The sequence below is a fragment of the Cryptotermes secundus genome, unplaced genomic scaffold (assembly GCF_002891405.2).
Source record: "Cryptotermes secundus unplaced genomic scaffold, Csec_1.0 scaffold825, whole genome shotgun sequence".
Lineage (NCBI taxonomy): Eukaryota > Metazoa > Arthropoda > Insecta > Blattodea > Kalotermitidae > Cryptotermes > Cryptotermes secundus.
Genome location: NW_019738888.1, coordinates 479,851 through 505,737, shown reverse-complemented (window position 1 = coordinate 505,737; position 25,887 = coordinate 479,851). Strand labels below are relative to the sequence as shown.

At 37.6% G+C, this 25,887-nt stretch overlaps 1 protein-coding gene across 1 annotated transcript in view; it reads left to right on the top strand.

Moving 5' to 3' along the window:
- LOC111871295 (ras-specific guanine nucleotide-releasing factor RalGPS2) overlaps positions 1–22,879 on the top strand; it is a 75,417-nt gene extending 52,538 nt beyond the window's left edge. Inside the window, exons 4-13 of the mRNA XM_023864297.2 lie at positions 879–1,134; positions 1,697–1,860; positions 1,964–2,106; positions 6,010–6,238; positions 6,686–6,892; positions 8,369–8,458; positions 9,964–10,170; positions 14,533–14,721; positions 16,010–16,093; positions 19,935–22,879. Coding sequence (XP_023720065.1) covers positions 879–1,134; positions 1,697–1,860; positions 1,964–2,106; positions 6,010–6,238; positions 6,686–6,892; positions 8,369–8,458; positions 9,964–10,170; positions 14,533–14,721; positions 16,010–16,093; positions 19,935–20,076 — 1,711 coding nt within the window. The 3' untranslated portion in view covers positions 20,077–22,879. The remainder of the gene's footprint in view (positions 1–878; positions 1,135–1,696; positions 1,861–1,963; positions 2,107–6,009; positions 6,239–6,685; positions 6,893–8,368; positions 8,459–9,963; positions 10,171–14,532; positions 14,722–16,009; positions 16,094–19,934) is intronic.
- The last annotated feature ends 3,008 nt before the right edge of the window (positions 22,880–25,887 follow it).

The following is a 25,887-nucleotide window of genomic DNA, read 5'->3' as shown; positions in this document are numbered from 1 at the left end:
AAAGGAGTGAAGCTATCTTGAAATACAACCAAGAACTTGTTGAAAAGTCACACGTCACACACCTTTATGAAGTCAGTCTCCTTCTGTTTTCTCTTAATTAAAGAAAAATAAGAAACATTCTGAGAATTGAAAGGAATCTCTCTCTTTTCATAGTTATCAAGAAAATGTTGCAGCTGAGTAGTACATCTTTCAGACATTTATTTCTAATTTCTAATAGCCATATTGAAGGCACCTGAAAATTAAACTGCAATCTCTGAAGTGTCTTCTTCCCTTTAAACAAAAGAATAGTCATAGTAGTTGTAGGGAATAAGGAGATTGTGCCATCACCTCACAACTCCAGACTTACAACAAACTTCGCACATAATGATGGTGGTGAGGGTTGTTTGCTGTCCCAGAAGAAGATAACACCACATTCTAGCAGTCTGTTTATTTCTGACTAAAGCCAGTTCACTCTCACCCACATAATAATGCAGAACCATGTGCATCATGAATGGTGTATGAGGACTAGGGATGACTGGACACAAGCCTCAGTGTTGTAATAAACATGACCACTTTCCAGGTGCCATGAGTGCATTATGCACTTTTCTTCTGTCATGTGATGGAAGACTAGCACTCGGACCTCCTACTGTTCAGTTGCAGTTCACATGAATGCATCGATTGACTCATGAAAGCAATACCCTAACTGGGTTTTAAACTCATTTCTTCTCCTGTTATCAACTTTAATAGCAGTCTCTTTTACCATTTTGTTTTTTTCCCAGATATGAAAGGAAAAATTAAAGCTGAAGATGCAGACATAACTTAAATGCCAAACAACATTAGTTTTTAAAAAAAATAGTTGTAGTTACACGTGAAACAGACGGTTGTGTTCTTTATTCCAGCTCTCTCCCACACTGTGCTGCACCTCACAGCAAGTCACAGAGCCTTCCAAGCAACACTTCAATCAGGAATTATGATTCATTTGTGTTTGATCCTCTGAGAGTGGCCCCAGAGGATTTTGCAAGTCAGTTGACATTGCTTGATATGCCAGCATTCAGAGGAATCACACCCGAAGAGCTTGTGAGCTGTGGCTGGAACAAAAAGCATAAGCTCACTGTTGCCCCCAATGTTGTGGCATTCACTCGCAGATTCAATCATGTAAGCAGCAGAGGTATAATTTTACATAATTGTACATATGGGTGTAGAGCATGATCATTTGCTGCAATGGAAGAATGTGGATTGAGGGTGAAGAGTGTGGTCTTCTGGATTGTATCAATAACACTGTGTAATTTGGAGAAGTTCTAACATTTCAGACGAATATATTTCATCCAATATTAATAATAATAATAATAATAATAATAATAAACATTAAGAAAGAAACCTTTGACTCTTTGATGGAGGTGACACGTTCCTCCAGAATGTCAGGCATTCTTCAAGTGGAAACAATGCTACAAGAAGAAGAAGAGGGAGACATCCAGATTTTCAGTTTTTTTTTTTTTTTAAATAGGCAGGAACATAATTTTTCAGAATCAGTATTATGAGACATTTCCAAAATAGATTCTTGACCTATTTTTTATTTTTGGTAATGTTCCCCGATACTTTAAATTTCAAAATACTATACTGATATAAGCATTACATAATTTATATTAATGTTTCACCTTCTTTGCTTTTTGGTTGGTTTTTGTACACATGATTATGAGGATCAACTCAATATTTCCAGGTCAGCTTCTGGACTGTACAAGAAATTCTTAATGGTTCATCAACTAAGCAGCGATCAGAAACATTAGGCCACTTCATTCGAATTGCAAAGAAGCTCTATGATTTAAACAATTTGCATTCACTTTTTGCAATAATTTCTGCTTTACAAAGTGCATCTGTGTACAGGTGAGTTTTGAGTGATATGTTACTATCTGCATATTTATTTTGGCAGTATAACATATGATTTCATGTTCTTTCAACATACCACTCATATCTTTGTGTTACTTAGGTTGAGCAAAACATGGGCGTGTTTATCAAAGAAGGAAAAGCAGACATTTGACAGACTGGCTGAAGTGTTTTCTGACAGAAATAACTGGCATACTCTTCGTGAACATATGGAGAATCTCAAGTTGCCCTGTATCCCATATTTAGGTTTGTATCACTTGAAGTCATAGACTTAACAGGTTATTGAGTAAGCTAGAATCATTTCCCTTCGATTGCCTTGTATCTATATGTACAGTGAATCCTCCATTAAAGGATTATTTGGGGAATAGTGACATTGCATACAAAACTAGATCACATTTTTAATTTTGTATGGTGAATGACTTGAGATCATTGAAATTGGACTTTAAATTACAGAAAGTGTTATATCATGAAGCATTAAATGGAGATTTCACTGTATTATATATATATATATCCATGTTTTTTAATCATTCATTTCTTTATTTTCCATATATCCATAAAGGTAAAAAATCTAGGATGTGGAAATAGTCCCTTTGATAATAGATGTGTCCAGATATGTATAATAAATTACATGAGTTACATAATTAAAATCACATACATTAGTCAGTTAACATAAATAATAAAATAAAAAATTAGTACAATTTAATTAATAAACATAATTTATAAAGAAATGAATTGAATTGAATTATTATTATTTATTATTTCCATGGATCCGCATATAGCTGGGACACCAGTGGATACAGAAATAGTCAATGTGAACAAGACAAATCACATCAATTAGACAAACCCAGTAGATTACATAATACAATCCATTACTTAATTAGAATACATAATCCATCACAATTAAAACTTTCTGGTTGTGTAATTTAAAAAAAATTTACTGTCAGGAAAGGTGGATGAAAGATAACACCAACATAATTTGACGATTTTTAATAAAGGTTGGAGTTTAAAAACTCATTCACCGAGTAAAAGGTATTTGAGATAAACAATGATTTTACCTCCTGTTTAAAGCTTCTGAAATTTTCTAAACTTCTTATTCTCTTTGGTAATTTATTATATAATCTACTTGCATTGTTTAACACATTATCCTGAAAACGGGCTGTCCTACATGCTCAGACATATAATTTATTTTTGCCTCTAGTATTATACTCGTACTTCTGGAAATTACATGCCAGATTATCTCTCAGTTGTTTAATAAAACATAATATGGTCAAAATATAGAGGGAGGGCATGGTCAGAATTTTGAATTGAAAAAATATACTTCTACAAGACGTTCTTTTATTCGCCCCTGCTATTAGTTGCATCAACTTTTTTTGTATCTGGAAGATGATTATACTACCTTTCGCTGGTCACCAGCAAATTATTCCATATTTCAATCTTGACTGAAAATAAGAATAATAGATAGATCTAATCATTTTATAGCTCATGGTTTCCTTTAAGGTTTTAATAATAAAGTAAGCCTTATTTATGGCCGCGCCATAGCTCAAGCAGTTAGTCGCTGGCTTCCCACCGCAGCTGCCTGGGTTCGATCCCGGGTCTGGTCAAGTGGGATTTATGGTGGACAAAGTGGCGCTGGGGCAGGTTTTCTCCGAGTACTTCAGTTTCCCCTGCCAATCTTCATTCCACCCATTGTTCCACAATCACCCTCACCTATCATCTGTGGCTGGTACAATAGGCCAGAAGTGGCCGCAGTACAAGGGACGTAGTAGCAAAATTCAGTGTGCCTGTTGTGAGGGCTAAAATTCTGTTGGTTGTAATTTATGCATATTTTGATGTTGAAGTGCTTAAAATTGTAGCCTTTGAGTTCAACAAAGAACATATGTAGCCTTTTAAAGTGATTGCATTCGTAATCAGTTCACATGGGAAAGTCTGAAATATCCTCCTCCCCCCCCTTGGCGCTACAGCCCCAATTTGGGCCTTGGCCTAGCTGCATGGAACTCTCCATTTCACTTCAGTTTACTAGATCTTAGACATTCGATAGGACTCCTTGTATCCTCCTTCAGTTTGTCGCAAGGCCTCTACCTGTACACAAACACAGAAAAATGCACACACATACACACACACACACAAACACTAAACGTACGTGCCATTAGTGGGATTCAAACCCGCAATCCCGGCTTTTGAGCGAGCAAAGATAGTGCATGCCTTAGACCGCTCAGCTACCGTGACTGGCCTGAAATATCTACACATCTGCATTTGGTTTGGAATCCATATTTGGGGAATATGAGTCTCAGTGTTTCATGTGTAGATGTTACTAGATATATTCATGGAATTAAGAGTAATCCACAACAAATTAATATTGATTGGCCATCCATTGTGATGCTTCTGAACTGTGTCATTTGAAAATGAGCCAGGATAGCTTGGTTAATGTTGTGACTGGGCTACTGGCTGGATGACTGAAGAATGAAAAGTTTGATTCCTGGCAGGAGCATAAAATTTCTTTACAGCCATGTCCAGGCTGGGGCCAGGCAGTAAGTATCAGGGACTTTTTCCTCCAGGGAAAGTGCTCAACCCATAGAGCTACCCATTCACTCCTGATGAGGTTTAAAGTTTCTGGAGCTGTATTTCCACTCCCCTTATGTCTGTATGGTACTGTGCTTAATTAAACACAGGGATGATTATGAATTTTACCATCATCTAAAATGTCTCATCATATTTTAAAGATTCATTAATGAACATTCTCACAAACATTGTTTTTACAGTGTTGTGTAAACAAAGTTGGATTTTCACCAAGTATGAGGGAAAACCAATTATTAGCACTTCCTGCAGAAGAACTTAATGTCAGATATTGTTTATATGAGGGATAGGTAGTAAATATGTCACAAATGGAAGTAAAACAGCCTGTAATTGACATAAGAAGTCTTCTGTTAGTATCAGTAGGTAGCAAAACTTGGTCTTTGATATTAAGAGAGGATCATAGATTGGGGATGTTTGAGAACAGGGTACTAAGGAGAATATTTGGAGAAAAGAGAGATGAAGTGAGTGGAAGTTGGAGAAAACTGCATAATGAGGAGATTCATAACGTTTACTTTTCTCCGAGTATAATTAGAATGATCAAGTCAATGAGGATGAGATGGGCAGGGCATGTAGCATGAATGGGAGAGAAGAGGAATACATATAGAGGATATTGGTGGGAAAGTCAGAAGGAAAGAGACCACTAGGAAGACCAAGACATAGGTGGATGGACAATATTAAAATGGATCTTAGAGAGCTAGGATGGTATGGATTGGATTGATCTGACTCAGGATAGGGACCAGTGGAGGGCTTTCGTGAACATGGTAATGAACCTTCAGGTTCCATAAAATGCTGGGAAGTTCTTGAGTAGTTGCACAATTGGCGGCTTCTCAAGAAGGAATCAGCTCCATGAGTGAGTGAGTGATCAGTAGGTAGCAGCGCAGTCCAGCTTCATGACAGTCTAAATAGCAGATGCACATGTGCATGTTCAGAGACTGGTTTCAGTAGTGAAAATGGCAACCATGCTTGAGGGTGTACTAGTGAAGAGCAGCATTCTTTTGTGGGCAAAAGCACTCAATGCAAAGGATATTCAGAAAGAAATGTTTCCTGTTTATGGTAGCAAGTGTTTATCACATAAGGCAGTTCACAACTGGGTCGAGAAATTCCCTCAAAGACATTCAAAAGTCGCAGATAATGAAACAGAGGTGCAGAATTTTCTGAGACAAAAGTCAAAAGACTTCTATGCTGCAGGCTTTGAAGCACTGGTAAAGAGATAGGACAAATGTATTAGTGTTGGCGGAGGATATGTCAAGAAATAAATGTTTTTTTCCAGGTTCAAATATCACATGTTTTATATCAATTTCTGACCTCTTTACTGACTCTCCCTCTTATGAGGGGAAGGTTTTCTGATTGTTACCATAAGCAGTGTCATTCATACCGTGCAGATGTATGGTCAGGCGATACCTGGTTTGAAGATTAAATATTACACCATCAGCGGTTACTTCTTCAGCCATTCTCAGCAAATTTCAGGAAAGTGCTCAGGCCATTGCAACTCTCTCCTCAGTCCTTTCCAATTCATTGTACATTGTCCTTGTATCTCGCTCATTGCTGCACCTTGACTTCAGCTTATATGCATAGGTTTGTTCCTGACGGATCTGACATACATTGATATGGCACATCCACATTCTGGTGGTCTTGAATCAGAGCAGCGGCGCCTACACAAAATGAACAATATTTTACGAGTAATCTCAGATTACCAACAGTCTGATTACTCACATCTGGTTCATTTACCTCACATACAAAACTATCTGCGCAATGTACGGTACATTGAAGAACTTCAAAAGTTTGTTGAAGATGACCAGTACAAGTAAGTACAAGTGATGTTTAAAGTTTGCAGTAAGTTTTCACAGAACTGACAGCAAAAGTTAGACGTTTTTTAAGTGTGTCACTTTTTAAAGGCTTGACAGTTTATAAAGCTATTATTGCTCCTACATTTAATGCTTCCAGCATTACCAGATTGGTATTGTTAGAGTATTGAAATTTATTATGGCAGGATGACTTAATGGTATGACCTTATTTCAGAGTTCTTAAAAGGTGGTTCAGAAGTTATTGAAATGTTTCATAAACTGAACATGATCTCATGAAACACGCATGAGTTAAGGGTAGTCACATTTTGTCTGTTTTACTTACACAAGGATAAATTGTATCCATACATGGTCCTAGGCTACTCAGATTGCAATATTCATTTTGCTGCTTCTTCAGCAACAGACTTGATTCAGCCTTTCTCAATGATTGCATCTTCATGCGCTTGCAGACTATCTCTAAAGCTGGAACCACCGTCACCTGCTGCAAGCTCTTCCAGCTCAAAAGAGTCTGTGACTGAAACAGTGACGTCTGTAGCCTCATTGAACCTCTCTCCTGCTAAAGGTCTTTCCTCAGGTTCTCTTCGTCTCCAAGCAACAGCAGCAGGAGCTGCCAAATTTGTACCAACCCACAGGAAGTGCCGCAGCTTGGGAACCAAGTGAGTACCATGTTATAATGTTGGAACGCACACACTCTTAGCCGTCTTGTATGACTAATACTCCAGCCCTGCTTTCTCTTATACTAATATGACCTTGCTCACATTACTGTGTCACAAAGTTTTCTGATAGTTTCAATGCTGTAACAGTCATTTAGTCCCACATCTATGACACTAGCCATTTAGCCCTCCAGTATGTTGACTGAAGTTAGTTCTTGAGTTCATTGCAGCATTAGGTGATGACAGTCTTCAGACATGTTTCATGTCACAAGTAATTCACCTCGCTTAATGAAGATGAATGTCATCCAGACTTATTTTCCTAAAACTTCAAGCCATTTAATAATAGTCCATAAATTTATTATATTGGTCATGTATTCCATAATAAGCTGTGCATTCCATCGAGGGTGGAAAACGTTCAGAGCTACAAAAATATTCATGGTGGCATCTAAATGTGGTGTATTTGCCAGATACCAATATTTGTCTTAACAAATCTTAGAATAAATTCTAAAGGGTTCTGACGATGGTGGATGACAACAGAATTACTGGGTATTTGGACTTTTTCCTTTGTCCAGATCTAGTTTCCGAAACATCGTGTCCTCTGTTACCTAAATTTCCAGACAGTGGCAAAAGTCCAAAACCCAGTAATTCTATAGATCTTAGAGTGCCAAAGAACTTTTACATTCATGCATTGTTAAGTTCCCCATGTTTATATTCAGTTAATGCCTTCTTATTTTGTTCCTGCTGATTACTTTACCTCCCTGTCACTTCATCTGACAGAAAGTTAAAAGTTCTAATACATTGCATTGTAGCATCATCCTTAACCTTTCGACATTGAGTTCAAAGTGGTGTTCATCATGATGGCAATTCCATGTTGTGGAGTTCCAAATGGTGCTTGCATATTGTACATTCTACCATTTGCTTCTGTCTACCATTTTTAAGTGAACTATAGGAATTTGGGCTTCTGTAGTATTGTGAAGAAAGATACAGGTCTTCATATGATATATGGCTGCGGTTGGAACAGATTTTAGTGACTTAAAGTTCATGATGCATACTAACAAACCAACTCCTTAGAGCAGGAGGCTATCTTGAGAAGCTTCAGTCACTTAATTTGTTGAGGAATAGCCCATCTTTTATGGAAATTGAAGATTCATGCAATGTTTAAAGGATCCCATCACTGGACTGTCCTGAGCCAGATGAAACCGTTATACCCCTCACGCTTTTCTTTTAAGAGTTACATCATTTCTGTTGTTGTTATCATCCTATCTCTGCATAGGTGTCCTAGGTAGAATTATGTACACTGGATTCCACAAAACAGCATTTTGCAGCAGAATTCAGACTATAGTAATGTGACCCACTGCTAACAAAAAGATTGGTAGGATTTCCTTGACTGTAGTCAGAGATTAACACTCGTCTCACTTGCTCTGTTATATAATCATCCAGGCATGTACGGAGCTGTTACATGTTTGATTTGTTTCTCAGATTTCGTAGTACAAGTCTTCCTCGCAACTTCCACAAACAAGGTCACCATCACCAAGGGTATTGCCATCAACCTGGTTGGGTACCCAGTGGGTGAGTCCCTCACTTGCTTTTCCACAGATGTTTTGTTCCATTTTCTTTACAGCATGAACCAACATCACAGTTGCCAGCCACTGCATGCTCAGTTATACACTGTGTGTGTGTGTGTGTTATATAATATAATTTAATATAGTTACTCTTCCTCTAATAAGCTCATTTTCCCATCAGACACTACTTGGACCCATTTTTAAGTAACAATAAAAATCAGACTCCAGGTTGTGGACATCCAAGCATCAGCTAGTCCACTGTGTGTGCTGTTGTGGTGTACAACCTGTACACACCTGCACAGGAATGTCTGCGACAAATTTTGTAATCAAATTGTGCCTTACAGTGGAAACAGTTTCTCATTTGTGTATTGGATGTCTTCTACTCTGGGCCCATTCTTACAAATTTATTGTTGATCTCATATAATGTATGTAGTGCTGCATTAGTTCCATTTTGTGCTAATGGTCACTATTTGCATGTTTCCATTGCTTCGGCTGTACAGGTGTTATAGTTCCTAATATGAATTAATTTTATGTTATTTTGAACACACATGCTGTGATGACCCTTTCCTTAGTAATAACTACAATTGCAGTAATTTGAAGCAAGTGCTATGTGTATTATTTATATCTGTGTTGTTGCTTCAGTGTATTCCTCCTGTGTTTTTATACCAAATTATTTCCTTTGGATTATTTTCTGCATATCTCCAATATTGGATTTAACTCATGCCTATTATAAGAAAATTTTTACATTTTACATTTATCTGTATTTATCCATTACTCCTTTAATATGTCCTACTTACATTTATTTGTCTCTGATGCATTTTTTCTCCACTGTACAAAAGGTTTCAATTTATCTGCATGGAATATGATGCTCTGAAAAATGAAGATAAAATCCATCCATTTGTTAAGTTGTCCAAATCTTATTTCATATGACAACAATATTCCTCTTAAAACTATGAGGCAAGAAACTGTTCACAGAATGCAGTGATTTCTTTAGGAAGAAACACAACGTAACATTCAGCCCAGGATATCGAAAATGAAATGAAAACTGCATGAAAATGATTTTAATTTGGAAATATGTGCTGTAGGAATATATGTTTCCACACTTCACATTGCAAGTCAGTCTGAAGTGTGAAGTGTGAAGAATAAATACCTTGCAGTACTCTTAGATTGGAGTAGGGTTTTGGCTTTGTAACAGGTAACTTCAGATATTCTACTTCTCACCAAAAATTTATATTATATTTAGAACTCAAAATTTGTGTGGAAGTGTCCTGTCAAGATCTGAGGTTAGTTAGGAACCCAGTCCCATTTGATTTCTCTCTGCATCTGTCCTCTAGACCGGTACTTTGTTACAGAAAACACACAAGTATTACATTCCCCTAACAGCCGTCCTTACCATTGAATTGTTATCAGTTTTCATCATGGAATATGTTAAGTACATCGTAGTAAACAATTTCATTGTATGTCTTTAATTTACATGTATTTAAATAGACAGAATTTGTTTGTGTGTCACAGCATTTTCAACAAGACACCTCAGGTCGCAACGTACACAGAGGCAACATCAGTATTGCAGCTGGGAGAAAAGCATTTGCTTGATGATTCTGTTCTGGAGGAACAACAGCAACAGCTGATGCATCATAGTCCACAGTCTCCCAATGGCAGACACAAACATGATGAAGGATCTGTTTGTGAAGAGGGAGAAAAACTTCTCACAAGACATGGGTAAATCAATTCTTGTCACAGTCCAAGTTCCCTGCATTTGTTAAGTTATATAATAGTGTCACGTGTCACAGTGACTAAAAATGGGGTTCGGATTGGTAATTGAATTTATAGGATATTTACAGGTTGTAACTGCAAATAGTTCTAACACCGTTACTGATTTTCACACTACAAGTACAAAGCACTCCACACTAATCTCCTAAGTCTATTTCCACTAGTCTTCACTATCTGTTTCCTGGTAAAGAATTTATAACACAGGAATTATAAAAATCTCACACTTATTCACACACTCCCAATATCGATGAACTACAGCACATGTGACATCACACACTAAGTCTTCTAATTCTTCTTCTGACCACACTGCTGTTCCCTAGGAACTTCGGAACTCAAGTGAAGTCCATCTCTTACTCACTCCTCCAGCTTACAACTGACTCATAACTGCCTTGAACAAATTCTGTCCTGCTTACTTATATAGCCGTGGAATGGACATGGACCTACAGTAAACTCATATCACATGATCGCTATCCAGCCAGTCTGGTGGCACGTTGAACAGATCTACAGAAAAAACAGCTTTCTCTATTGTTGCCTGTTGGACCATGTTTACAGAACTATTGCCTGGCAACGCATTGATCAAATCCATTGCAATAGTGAAGACAGCACCACATGCTGCTAGAGGGAACAATGCACAAGCAAGAGGCATATTACAGATTGAAAATGTAGCAAAACAACGGGCTAATGAACAGGAAAACAAGCTGCTGAAACAAACCTTCTGGAATAAACACATAACTCTAAACAAGTGGATGACACCCCTTATGAGGTGGAATGGGATTTTATGAAAAATTTTAATGGATTTTAAGTAATTATTTATGTTATTTTAAGTGGACTGCAGCGTGTGATTTTAGCACACTTCAGAACAGTGTAACAGTTGGACGCATTGAAACACCTGAAGATGGCCATCTTTGGCCGAAACATGTTGTGATAAGTGTTAAATGGTGAATAAACAATTGTTGCAGTATTGACAGACTGTGAATACGTAGACGTCCATTGCAATAGTATGGAAGAAATTTCTGGTTACATTATTTCTGTGAGCTCTTCCTGTCATAAATATCTTTCCTTCCTAACTGTTAAAGGGTTTGGGGCACAAGAAGTGACCTGTACTTAAGGAAATATTTGCTTATTAGATTATTAATATTGTGACTTGATTTGATCCCACTTCTGACACCAATTGTACCGTGTTTCGTTACAGAAGACGCCGTAGAGATGGTTAATTGGTTTATTTAACAATTATGTCTTGAAAGCACACAATAAGTCTTCCGCTCGCTGACTTCTTAGTTATCGCACACTCACAGGCTGCTGCCTTGAGAACTGTTGATAACGCACTCGGCGACTGTCACAGTACAACTGAAGTCGCCGACTGCTACAGTAGAACTAACTGGTACCTGCTGTGCAGCTCACTTATATAGCTGCAGTGCTTAGCGGTTGCGTAATGAGTGCCACGTCACAGTAGGAAGTTGATTACGGGTACGTAGCGTTGCGCGTTACGTCACCGCGGAGGGGAGTGGCGGGGCGGGAACTCGCTTATTACCGTAGTAACGCGAGCGTTACGTTACCGCCACGTACCGCTGGGGAGGTAGGGGTGATCCATAGCTCAACATGTCACACTGCTCCCTCCTTAAGGCTGTTCGTCCCGAATAGCCTAACGGTGCATCCCCGTTCCTTTGCTTCCCGTAGCTGTGCTTGCAGTGTCTCCTGTTGTTTCGGCTCCTTTTCTTGCAGCGACTATTCTTCGTTCGTCACAATATACAGAAATCTAATTAAAGTAAATTAGTTAAATTCAGTAACTAAAGTCATCAATCTTAGTATTAATAACTCTACTCTGAAATATAATGTAGATACCTCTAAGTGAAGAGCTTTCTGAGTATTAGATTAAATGCTGGTCTTGACTAACACAAGCAGGAACTTGAAAAATTTTCTAGATTATTTTATCTGTAAGGAATAATTTTAGCTGGAAATGAACCAACAGTCAAATTTAAGCTCAATTTATGGGCTTGTACAAGGTAGTTAAATGTTAGTTCAATTTTTATGGCGGGTGATATAATTATTATTAATTGTAATGTAGAATTGTTTGATATTTTAATGTTTAATGTAAGATAAAGTAGTGCTTGAAATGCTGTCACATTTATAGAGGTTAAAGATAATGATAAAAATGTTATAGCATTCCTCTCATTTTTGTATGCGTTGAGCCTAATGTTGCACCATTGTTTGAGGTTTCTGCTTGATTTTCTTTGAACCATTTAATGCATAATTTTGTATGGAATTCTTAATCAGTATATTGAATTGACATAACTATTCCAGTGTCATTTTACAGAACTTGACCTCAAATAGAGTTGTATCTGATGATTTCTGCTGTGGGATTTATAGAACTCATTTGTTGAAATGTTAATAGTGAATTTCATCTCATAATTCAGGTCTCTTTCCAAAGCCTTAATCGTTCAGCAGCTTCTTCAACATATTTACTCTGGAAGGTTATATACATTAACACTTTTTTTACGCGTTTCTTAGTGCATAAAGTGAATATACGTTGTGCGTTCGAGTTCTAAGGTCTCCGATTTTTTTTCTCACACAATAATCATACAAAAAATTTGAAACTTCTGTCACTTTTCAATGTAATCTCCCTGCAGCCATACACATTTTTCACAACGTCGACGCCATGATTCCATGGCCGCTGCGAACGCTTCTGTAGGAGTCTGTTTTGACCACTGGAAAATTGCTGATGCAATAGCGGATTGAAAAACGGCATCCATGTCTCATCCATTGTCACAGTTGATGGAAAGAAAGTCCCATTCATGCCTTCATCACGTGTCAACATCGCCTGGCAAATTGCCATGTGTGCAGCCTTGTGGTCATCCGCCAGAATTCGTGGCACCCACCTGGAGGACACTTTCCGCATTCGCAGGCTTTCATGCAGGATTTTGTGCACAGATCCAATGGAAATGCCAACTTTGGAGGCGATGTTTTCCACACTCAATCGGTGATCCTCCAAAACAACTTTGTCAACTCGCTCGACCATGTTGTCAGACCGGCTGGTGCGAAGCCGAGATTGTTTTGGTTCGTTGTCACACGATGTTCGGCCTTCTTTGAACTGTCGCGCCCACGAACGCACATTTTTCACATTCATGACACCATCACCACACGTCTCACTCAACTGGTGATGAATTTCAATGGTTGTCGCACCACACAAGTGGAGAAAACGAATGATTACTCGCTGTTCTTGTAACGATAATGTCGTCATTTTAAGTATCAAAAACACTTCTCACTCTCGCTGCTACCACTAGAGTTCTGTGTGTCATAGAGTGCTGCCATCTCTCTCATGCATTCACAAAGAGTGCACACGTATTTTAAACTAAGCCGCATGTGTCTATCTGCTCCCAGTTCTGAGAAAAAAAATCGGAGACCTTAGAACTTGAACGCCTCTCATATTAATGTGCAGTTTATATTGCATCACATATTTAAATGTGCATTTGGTACTTTTCCTTACTTTTACAGTACAGTAAGTACTCAGAATTTGGGGAATGTGGGGAATGCCAAAGATTCTGTTAGTGGCATTAATTCAGAGTAATAATATTAGAGATAATTAAACACAGCATTTTCCCCCTACACCCTTCAGACACGATCGCTAGGACTCTCATGTTCAGTTTTAGACTCAAGATTGAAATGTATATTGTGCCATCTGATATGGAAGTTTTGACAAGCCATTATGCATACTCACAGAGATATTGGGTTTGCGGACTTTATCCATCATCCTGGTTTTTAACATAACTAAGAAAAACACGACGTTTCGGAAACTGCATCTGTTTCTGTCCTCAGGTGAGGGAGGTGACTGAGGCTAGCTCTTTCTAAGGGACCAAACAGAATAGGTGTTTTCCCTTACCTGAGGATGGAAACAGATCAAGTTTCCAAAACGTCGTGTTTTTCTTAGTTATCTTAAAAACCAGAACGCTGGATAAAGTCCGCAAACCCAATATCTCTGTGTGTTATACACCATCGTCAGAATCCTATAGTAACTAATTATGCATACTGGCTGCAAGAAGCATTAATTGAATGTAACATTTGGTTTTCAGTATAATATGAAGTAATCAATACATTTTAGCCTGCTTTCCTTATTTTGAAATAATAAAAGCAGGCTTATGAGATTACTGTTCTCCCTGTGTGTCTGTGAATTCCCCCTATCATTTAAAATTCCTGAACCAATCTTTCTGAAACTTGATATGTGTTTCCTCAGCAGTTTCTGATTCATACTCCTTATTCCTCATACATAGTTTGATTTCATATTCTGCATAAAGAGTAATGATGTTTTTTTCTCAGATCTTCACTTTTGCCAGATGCAGATGAGTTTGCTGAAGACATGGGAATGCAGTGTGTGCTGCAAGGATGTCTCCGTAGGAAAACAATGCTCAAAGAGGGAAGAAAGCCAGCAGTCTCCTCATGGCAACGCTACTGGGTGCAGCTGTGGGCTTCCTACCTTGTTTATTATCCAGCAAAGTCATTCAAAGGGCAAGTACATCTGTTGGATAGGTGAGAGATATATGAACCTCATCCCAGACTGTCTTCCCTTATTTTTATGCATTTGCTATTATTTGAGCTTGAGGAACTGAGAACATTGTCCCAGTACCATCATGAGAGCAGTTCATAAAGAAGGAAGGAAAAATGTGTTGTTATCAATCCCCTTAAAGAATGGAAAATGAACCGTTCCATAATTTGTACTCTTTGCCAAATGCTATTAGGGCAGTCTTATTAAGGAGAATTATATGGGTCGTATTTGCACCATGGAAGGGGGAAGAGAAATGCATACAGCATTTTAGTCCAGAAGCCTGAAGGTAAGAGACCAGATTGGAGACCAAAATATAGATGGAAGGATGATAATAGAATGTAATGGTATAGCTAGATTGAACTGGCCCATGTTTAGCTCCAATTGAAGAATGAACCTTTGGGCTCCATGAAAGGTTAGCTTCTCAAAAAGAGTTCTTCTTTGTTGAATTTGTTACCACAATTACAGAAAAATCTGTTAATGTTGTCACGTGTTGGGTGTATAACGCGCAACAAGTAACTTCACGCCTTATTTGAATATGGCGAATTTATTACACTCGCTCTTACAATCACACGATTTACAGTCTCACAATTACTGCCCTTGGCAGTATCACAAATTATCACATCAAATCTTCCAACCACGCGTTCAGTTCTTTTTCCCGCGACTGTCGCTATATTCCAACTGTCTTCAGCGGCTGCTACACTTTAACTTACTGGTTAATCGTTACTCACTTGTAACTGAATACTCAATACTGACTGAATAGTGTTCGCTGCTCCTTATTTAGCCTCGGCATGGACAACGCAGAAAACAGTTACGTGATAGGTACCGCTTTTGCCTGACGCTGTGTTTATAGGTGTTGCCTAGCAACACTGTCGAAAGTTGTTTACTGCTGTGTAACAACTGCAGTATCCCCCACTATGTCACCGCTGTGGAACGGGGCAGAGTGTTGACTGGCCTGTTACTGTAGTAGCAACGAACCCGATGTTGTTACGTCACCGCTGGCAGGGGAGGGGATGTCCTCCATAGGGCAATACATCACAATATAAACATTTATGAAATAAGAAGTCAAAACTGACTTGTAAATTCCGTGAAGTGTCACGTTCTTTTTAAGTAATCAGTGAGGCAATGCTAGAGCATCGGAACCAGAAAGTTAGAGAAGAAAAAGAAGTAATGAGAATATTTGCTGTTGTTATGACGCATTATAGACTGCTGAAAGTTGCTTTCCTCAATATTAATCTGTAGTAATTCTTTCAGGAGTGAAAGGTCAGACTTTAAACAAGAGCCTTGCAAAATNATCTGGGACTGTTATACAGGGACAGAAAAATATTTCAAGGTTATGTATGTCAACCAAAAATTTTGGAATGAGAGCTCAAGACATCCTGATTATAACTCTTAATTTCTGAGCAGGACTTAAAAGTATTGATGACAGTGTATAAAAATAGAAATGAGAAATAAAAGACGTCTAGGTTCTTGCTGATAGTCTGCATTGAATTGTCAAACAGAATATATAAGAATTGTTTGAAAGAACTTATGAAAGTGACAATGAATACAANAAGATAAAATATTAATGATGTTTTCAAAAACACTGAATCAGTCGTTAGATATACTTTGTGTGCGTTGTTGTTGTTTGCTTTCCATGCAATACGGACAATTCTTCTTAATGACGAGGCAGCATTACACAATTCATTAATTGCTACACCATGGGCCTCTCTTAAAATCTTCTATATAAAGTAATATCGAATTTCCCCATTGTCTATGGAAACGCACACAAAGTATATCTAACGACTGATTCAGTGTTTTTGAAAACATTAATATTGTAGCGTGTTTTGTGTGTCATGCTACAAATAAGTTCACGCCGTTCTCAATATAGCGAGTTTATTTCCTTCGCTCACACTTTACACATACTTTGCAGGCGTTTACACTTGCAGTGCTACAATCACTGCTCACAATATTCCGGCGATGCTGACTCTTTAGACGGGTATTCCAAACTGACTTCTTAGACGGGCGATCTGAAGCTTTCTTCTTCGAAGACTGTTCCGCGACTGACTTCTTCGAAGGGTGATCCGAGACTCACTGTTTCGTGTCGAAGCTGGGCTTTTATAACCTTGGCAGCTGCTAGGTAACGAACCCTCTGTTATAGCGGTGGAGACGTTGCATTGTTGGTTCCTCGTTCCCTACGCAATGACCCATTGTTATTGCGTTGTCTCTGTGGGAACGCTACGCGTATTTGTCGTAGCCGTGGAGATTCGATGTTCTCGGTACAACGGCTCACTGTTGGGATTACAGTGACGCTATTGTTACTTCCTATGTAACGGTCCATTCTAGCGTTTCCATAGAAGTTACTCCTCTGGTTTGCCGACACGTTACAATATTTTATCTTGTTATAATACTTCCAGTTTTTAATTTTTATATAATCTGAACTTTTGTATTTTTACATAAGCAATTTTAAAATTGTACGATTAATAGTGTTATATCCATTTTATGATTGCAGTTAAATGGTAGATTTTTGTTGATATGTATTTGCCTGATGATGGCCGATAGTGGCCGAAACATGTAGCAAAGCCACAGCTATACGCTGACTTTGATGTTTTACTATTTGCTGTGTTGTGATGGTTCATTAAAGAGTTGAATGAATACAAAGTTTGATATTTAATATGTATATTAAAGCCATAAAATACAACTTACTGTTTTTATTATTTACACACTACATTCTTGGGCTAATCCAGCCATCACACAGGAGTTCATACATTGAGTTATATAAAAGTTAATTTACAGAATATATTTTTATGATATTTGGTTTTCTTATTAATTACAAATAATTTAATTATTAATTTAGTGTAATTAACGTGTAAAACAAGCATAAGAAAGTAAATTTTCAGAATTAACATATAATAACTAATTATGTGAGTTACTTGTAGATGGCCAAAGTGGGCTGAGTTGTGTATGTTATAAATAATATACCTTGTAACGTGTTTGGCTGCTGAAGACGCCATTCAGATTGTTAATCGGTATATTTAACAACCTACAAGTCGTAACTGCAATTGATTATAACACTGTTGCGGGTTTACACAATTTACAAATCCTACACACTAATCTCTTCACACTATCTTCAGTATAACGCGCGTTCCATTCTCTTCCTCACTCCAGACACCAACTGACACTGTCTTCAGCGGCTGCTACATTTCACCTGACTCCTTAGGTATTCCAGTCTCTCTTATAAACCCTCAGTCGGTCAGCGAAAAATGCCCCTCGCTTCATTGTTGCCTAATGGTCGTGTTTACACAGGCGTTGCTGGGTAACGCTGCGTAGCAACCAGCGCGCTTCGGCTCGGTTAGGCACGGCATGGAGAAACACCACTTTCCTTACTGTTGCATAACTTGGCAACCGGCTGTTTATCAAGAACCTGTCTTCATGGTAACTCGTTCCACATCCCATTGCCCAGCAACAGTTTGACATGTCACAATATTCTGGTTTATGTGCAAATACTGTGTTTCTTTTTAAATAAAATTAAATAAAAACAGGACAGAGGATAATGTCCAGAACAGTATTTGTGTTAATATGTAGCTGTCACAAACTTTTAGATCTGTTATTGATGTGATTTTAATATCTTAAATATTGAACTGTAATATAATTGTAGTGAACACAAAATTAAAACAATGAAGTTCACTTTCAATAGATTACACACGTGGATGGCTGTACCATAAGATTGCCAGTGTACTAGCTATAAGTAAGTATATTAGGTTTCTCGGCATAAATATAGGGAGTTGGTTGGTTCTGAAATTTAAGCCAAAGGTAGATGGAGCAAAACTGGACTTCAGCCACTTCAAAATGACTTACATAAGTTCAGGCCTTACAGGAATTCTGAAACCGCATCTGAACTTAATTATGTTGGACTGCATTGCATGCACCGAGCAGCCCTTGAGAGACCTCAGGCAGTGCTCATTTTATTGAAGGTTGAGGTTTTCACAATGATGAAGATTTTTATTGTAATTGTTTTGGTAGTAACACTGCTTAGACAGCTAGGTGGTTCACACATTCCAGGGAAACAGCTGACTACATCAAATGTTGGGTACCACTTGTCCACACTACACAATACTGTAGCCCAGCAGATGAAATTTTAGATTTCTAACTTGATGAAAGTGTACTGTGAGAAGAAGTTTGGCTTATGATTTTGATGTGATGTGTCAGATGAACAACAGAACTGATAACAAATAAACATTATTAAAAATTATTAAATTAGCACAATTAGCATTAGAATGCATTTTAATTTGCTGGACAGTCTAGATTTTTTATTTTCCCTTATAGTATGTAGTCGGTATGGCGACTGGCTACAGCTGGTCGACTGAGGGGCCGGAGTTTTAGTCCTGGTAGGGTCAAGAATGTTATCTTCTCCGCGTTGTCCAGACCAGCTGTGAAGGCCATCCAACCTCCTGTCCAATGGGTACTAGGGGGCTCTTTCCCCGGGGATAAAGCGGCCGGGGTGTGAAGCTAAACACTCACCTCCAACTAGTGCCGAGGTCAAGAAAATGTGGATCAATACATCCACTCCCCCACATGCCTTTATGGTGTGTTAAGCACAGGGACAACATTGCCTTTACCTTATAGTATGTCGCTAATTTTCACATATGCATTGTCGGGCACAATGACAGAAGGGACATTTGTCTGTCGTTGGCCTCCAAATAAAGTAGTATTGTTGGTTTCTTTAATTTGATTTTGTATGATAGAACTAGGCTCCACAGTTTTAGAATTAAATACAAAAATAATATGGCTGAATTCTGATCCCACTATTCTTGCGTAATGCTCACAATTGTGAACAAACGAGGAGATATACACATAACATAGTAATTGAGGCATGTTCAGATATGCAGTCTGAAATTAATGGATGGGATGGCCATGGCTTTGTTCATATAAACTCTTATGTCCTCTCACCATTGGAATGGCAGGTAGAACGAGATACTGTCAAAAATGTGTTTGGGTCTTCATATAGTGTCCATTATTTTTTGTTTGATCTTAGACAAAATTGAATTATGTCAAAAGATTTTAGTAAAATTCTCCAGGGGTCGCGAAAGTGTGTCAGGTGGCAGCTGAGTTTCTTCATGCAGACAGGCAGGCAGGCATAAGGAAGCCAATAGGTGATTTTCACAATTTTTGTGAATGCACCTTAAAACTGAAAAACAATTTATGTGATTATTGCAGGGAATGTATACAAGTACAGAGCTGGCAGCAGGACAGCCGCACAGCAGTGGTGTCGCTATCTGCAACAAGCAGCATGTGGTGTCAAAGAGAAACCATTACCTGCAAATCTCATGTCATTTGAGTGACAGTTTTGAACAAGTGTGTTTTTTCTACATATATAGTACTGAAGAGAATCTGTCTGTTCTAGTACATGTGGTTTACCTTCTAGCTTCTGTGGCCTATTTTATATACTAAATTGTGAGAGGCTCAGGTATTTTTCCAGCAAATAATGCAGTTTTCTTGTCTGTAAAGACAACAGTTTTCCTGGCTTTGCTGAAATTTCCACCACTCACATTTTTGTTTAACTCAAGCCTATTTGGCACTACACTACAAATACTCATGTCATGACAATATTTTACAACATTCTAAGTACTTTTTAAACTTCTTTATTCGGATGGTAGCAATAAAATGATTTGGTATTTATGTATGCACATTATTAAGAAAATGGAGTATGCAGTTCTTGGAGGCTTAGAAGGAGAACTGTAACATTAAATGGCTTTAAAATGTTCAGTCTGTTCATTCGGTGTAGAGGTGTTTAATGTGTTTCCTTCAAATAGATCCATTCTCAAGTTGGAGATGAATGAGAAGAAATGAAACTGAGATGAATAAGGAGAAATACAACTGAACTATTCCTGTATGTGATAATAGCATGAATTATGTCCAGCAGACTTACCAGAAGAGGAGAGATAACCCACTTCATCACTGGCAGTAGTAAATCTTGAGGAGAGATTTAAAGGATTATATTCTTCATAGATCTGGGAACTGAAATATTTCAGTCTGTCAGCATTTGTACAAAATGGCAGCTTTGTATTGATATTATGGCTCTCTTGTTCCATCAGTGATACCAATGCAGAAATTATAATGGACTTTCTGTTAATAGTCCATTATTAAAATATTGACTTTCCCAAATCAGATTTCACTGACAAACTATAATTTGTTTAAGTGAATTGGAATAATGTGAGCAGCAATTGTATTATGTGCCAGTGATACAGATATATGTGATCTCTTTGGCTGGATTTATGTTCCTCCCCCTCCTATGTACCCAGAATGAAGATCAACATTACCTAATGCTATATACTTTCAATGGAAGGAACATTGCATAATTATTCCATTTCTTAAACTTTGGCTGTACTTCGTTGAAGTGTTGTTGTGTGTGAGCTATGTTCAGTAGCTTGTGCTGATATGAAAATTTTGTAAGTTTAGGTAATTCGAGCTACAATCTTTTGTGTTAGTTCAGCCTGAGGACATGTACTAATGTAGTTGTGCATTACTTCTCCCCATCTACAAGATTAAAAATGTGCAACTGATTGTGCAGAAAATACTTTCAATAATGATTATGAAAGTTTTTAAATTTGTGGAATGCATTGTGGAATTTTGTACAGAAATTATAACTTACATGTAACAGTAAGTCAGATTTTTTCATTACCTGATTTTGTATAATGTAGATCTAAGTTTAGGAGGATCCGCTCGAATGTGTTGGACTTGTTTGTTGTATATGCTCTTCCTAAGATGACATTTCGTATTATAAACCGTATATGTTTGGTAAAATTTACTTCCATGTATATATATATTTAGTTTCCCATTTTTGTTTACACTGGTATTTAAAAATGCAGTAAAATTTACTAGTATTCAGAAGCATTCTCTCAAAGGGCTAGAAATATGAAAGAGCCAACTGTGGTTATACTGTTATGTGATTTTCATTATTCTCAAGATTCACTGTGTTTCTATCATAACACCATATTTATTATGTCAATGCATTTAGTTCACATTACATTGAGATGGAGCCTCCAACCAGAACTGAAAGTTGCAGATATATAAAAGGATATGATATGGGAGGAGGGCATATGACATGTAAGACAGAAGTGGTGGTAATTAAAAGTAGAGTTCATAGATTAATGAGAAGAACTTCTCTGCTCTCCTTATTGCAGATTTCCCAGTTGCTATAAATAATGCTAGACAATTTGATTCTTATAGTAGGCAAATTCCATTACCTTTTCTTGGATCAAATAGTGAAAATTCAATTTCAGTATAACCTCTTGTGGCCAACATACTGCATATTTTGACCCAAGTATGCTTTTAAGATAGGCCTTCCAAACACTGAATCATTGTTTCAGTGTACAGCAAGAAGTAGAACCATTCATCTGTTTTGTTTCTTCCATGTTGAAGAAGATCTTGCTTAAATGGTGGATGATGGAAATTAAAGCCTTCTTCTGACGTCTGAAAAATTCACAGGTTTTGCCTTCCTGATGAATCCAGCATGGATTTTCTTGAGGCCAGATTTGGATTTGAATTTGTAATTTCAGTAGAAATGTATTCTATAAATTGAAAGTAATTGTTCTATGCTATACTTCAGAAATGGAAGGCTGTTCTCACCATCATGGACCCTAGTTTTTTTTTTCTACAGTTGATGCTTAACATGTACTTTGGAATAATGTATGTTGATCAGCCAGTTCAAAAATTTGTACCTAGAGTTTTAATTAATAATAGCATGTTCATCAGAATGTATTATGAAAAGGAAAATACTAACATTCGCACTCTTAAAATGTACGAAAATACAATACGTGTTATCTTAGATATGTGCTGAATAGACAAGACATATGGCATGACATATATTGTTTAAACTTTCAGCTGGATACAGTAAACTCATGATTATCCCACATTTCATCATTTTTGTCACGAGAAAGTGACATTTTTATAAAGCCCACCACCACCACCTCCACCAGCAACAAAACTAATTCAAGGCTCTTACCAAACTTTTAATTGGTATTTAGAATAGAGAGCTTTTCATGTTGATTATATTGGAACAAATTCAAAATTAAATATAAATTTACTTTGTGTTGTCATGTCTCTGTATAAATTAAATTGTACTAGGTGGTACTGGAAAGTTCACAGACTGTTATTATTGTAACTGCCTCAGTGAGGGGAAGCCAAGGTCACACTTCCAAAAGCCTATTGCATCAATCTGCCACATGACACTGCACTGTGAACATGCATTGTTTTTACACACTTGCTTTTTCGACTTTGTGTTTTGTTTTGTCTGCAATAGATGGTACAACATGTCTGCATCAACTTTTGCGTGAAGCTTAGTACATCCACCACTGAAACCCTTGAAATGCTTTCTGGGGCTTTTGGAGAACATTCTTTAAGCCAGACAGCGGTTTTTGAATAGTATTCACGTTTCAAGGCAGGTCAAGTGTCAGTTGAAGATGATGAACCTCTCAGGGCAACCAAGCACCACTAAAACGACAAAAAATGTTGAAAATATTAAAGAAATCATCCACGAAGACCATCACCAAACAATCCATGAGTTCACAGACACCACTGGGATCAGTTATGGAGTTTGCCAGAAGACCATAACAGAAAATTTGAACGTGCGGCACACTGCTCCTTCATCACAACAACGCACCCACCTACACATCCATGAAAACCACAGAATTTGTGGCTAACAACAACATGATTATCATTACCCATCCTCCCTACTCACTGGATGTAGCCCCCTGTGATTTTGCTTTATTTCCCAAATTGAAAATGAAACTGAAGGAACAACATTTTGAAACGGTGTCTGACATCCAAAGGGAATCACAAGTGGTACTTGACGGCATTAAGGGAAATGACTTCCACAGTGCTTTTGAAGCCTGGAAAAACTGATGGGCTCACTGTGTAGATTCCTAAGGATAGTATTTTGAAGAAGATGGCGACCAAAATTAAGGAAGTTATGCCAGCATTTCTTTTTTTTTTTGCCTAGTCCTGGAACTTTCTGTTAGCAAGTATATATGAACAGTTGTTAAAGTAGTTTTTTACTGAATGTAGAACAATTTTGTATGGAGGAGAATTGAGAGTCTGCTGTACAAGAAACATATCTTGAATAAGCTGCCTTTCTCAGGTGATGTGCGGCCCTTAAGTTAACAGTCTGTTGAACATTTTACTTAAATACAGGTCACAGGCCAGCCATTTCATTATTTTATAACCACAGAAAAGGGAGGGGGGATATTCTAACACTTGTGGGTCTGTTCCTGGGGGGAGAATGCATGAGCTGCTCTGGAACATCATCTCATTCAGAGAGCAGCAGCTTAGTGTCATGTTTGAATAATGGCTTTGCATATTTATAAATGTTTTTGGAATATATGAGGCCTGATCAAATAATACCAAGACCGAATCATTGTAAATAAGATACTGTATTTACATCAATGTGAGGTCAGTACGTGGACACGTGCATGCGCGCGCGCACACACTGTTACCACTGTTTCAGCCAGTGCTGAAAGTACCTTTCAGATTGAAGTTTTAGAATTGCCAGAACTGTTAGACAGTGTTCAGTTTGTTTCCGTATCATCATTAATATTTTGCCTCTCAAAGCTTTTTTTAAGTATTGAGACCAGAAAAAGGTCCCAGTGAGCTGTATCAAATGAGAAGGTAGGCTGCCTGATTTCTTTAACAAAAAATGGCTACACAGGCCAAGCTGAGTAGGCTGGTGCATTTTTATGGTGAATTTGCCACTCACCACATTTCAGCTTCTGTGACCATATACAATTACTGCATCACAGAGACATCTCAGCACCTGTAAATAGAAATGTTGATTGACAGTCTGAACTTTGGGAGTAAACTCATGGTGCACAGCTTCCTTGTAATCAAAGAAAACAATCAGTATCTCTTTGCTTTCACTGTGTGCTTGACATACTCTTTTTTCAGGCATTACAGTTGTGATAATTACTGATAGTTTTGGGGTTTAACACATATTTTATCACGTATGGTATCTTTTAAGAAGTTTTGCTTGGTTTTTGTATACTGATACAAGTCAGAAACACAGACAAGTTGGCAGCAGTTGAACTGAATACAGTGATTTGCTCTTGGACATTGTCCATCATCCTATTTTTATTTCAAGTGGTGTTTAGGAGACTGGACTTTGCCACCATCTTCAAGAAGAAAGCCTACTCAGTTGAAACTAATCAGTGGAGCTGGTACCTATCTCCAGACTAGCTTTGTCTGAAGGGCCTAACTGAGTAGGCCTATTACCTGAGGACAGAGGTAGGATCCAGTCTCCTAAACATCACTTTAAATAGAAACAGGGCTGTGGATAATGTTCATAAAATCAGTCTTTGTTTTAATATTCCATCGTCATGAACTTTAAATCTTATTCAGAATAAACTTTCCTGAAAATCTTTGTCCAGATAATTTTAGATCAGACTTTATATATACTTTACAGCTAGTATTGTTTTTTTAGAGATGAGTACAATTATCCTACAGTTCCTGCATACCGTATGTTGAAAGCTCAGGTAATATGTTCTTCCATGAAGTTTCAGAATGTAGAAGTAAAGAAAATTATGCATTGTTGAGGAATGGTGAAACTTGAGTTTTAAATTTTACATCATATGCAATTTCCTTTTCTGAAGGAGTTGACAAGTCAGTTTACTTCTGACGTCAATCCTGAAGACTGAAGAGGAGTTTTATAACTAGAATATGTAGCTTCATGGTCATTGCTGAAGTGGAACAGCATTTGCAGCCTCAGAATTTGTACCATGGCATGTGATATGTCAGATGACTGGTGAATTTGCTTTTAAGTTTGTTCACTTTGGTGTTTTGTTGTGTTAAATTGTTTCTGCATGTTCTGCTGAAGGAGACAATTGCACAGATATTTAAATAAAGTCACTGGTTAATTGTGCTTATAAATTTAATATATCTTCCTTCCATAAATATAGACCATTTGTAGAATTAAAAATTACAACTAATAGTATTGCCCATTTAATCCAAATTGTTTAAAATGTACTAATGCTTTGCGTATAAGTTTTTTCTTTTTCTTATTTTACTGCAGCAATACACTGAATACATTCTCACTGCAACTGTAGACAAACTTACAGGAGTATGTGAGAATTTAAATTTGTGTTTGATTGCAGTGTGGATTA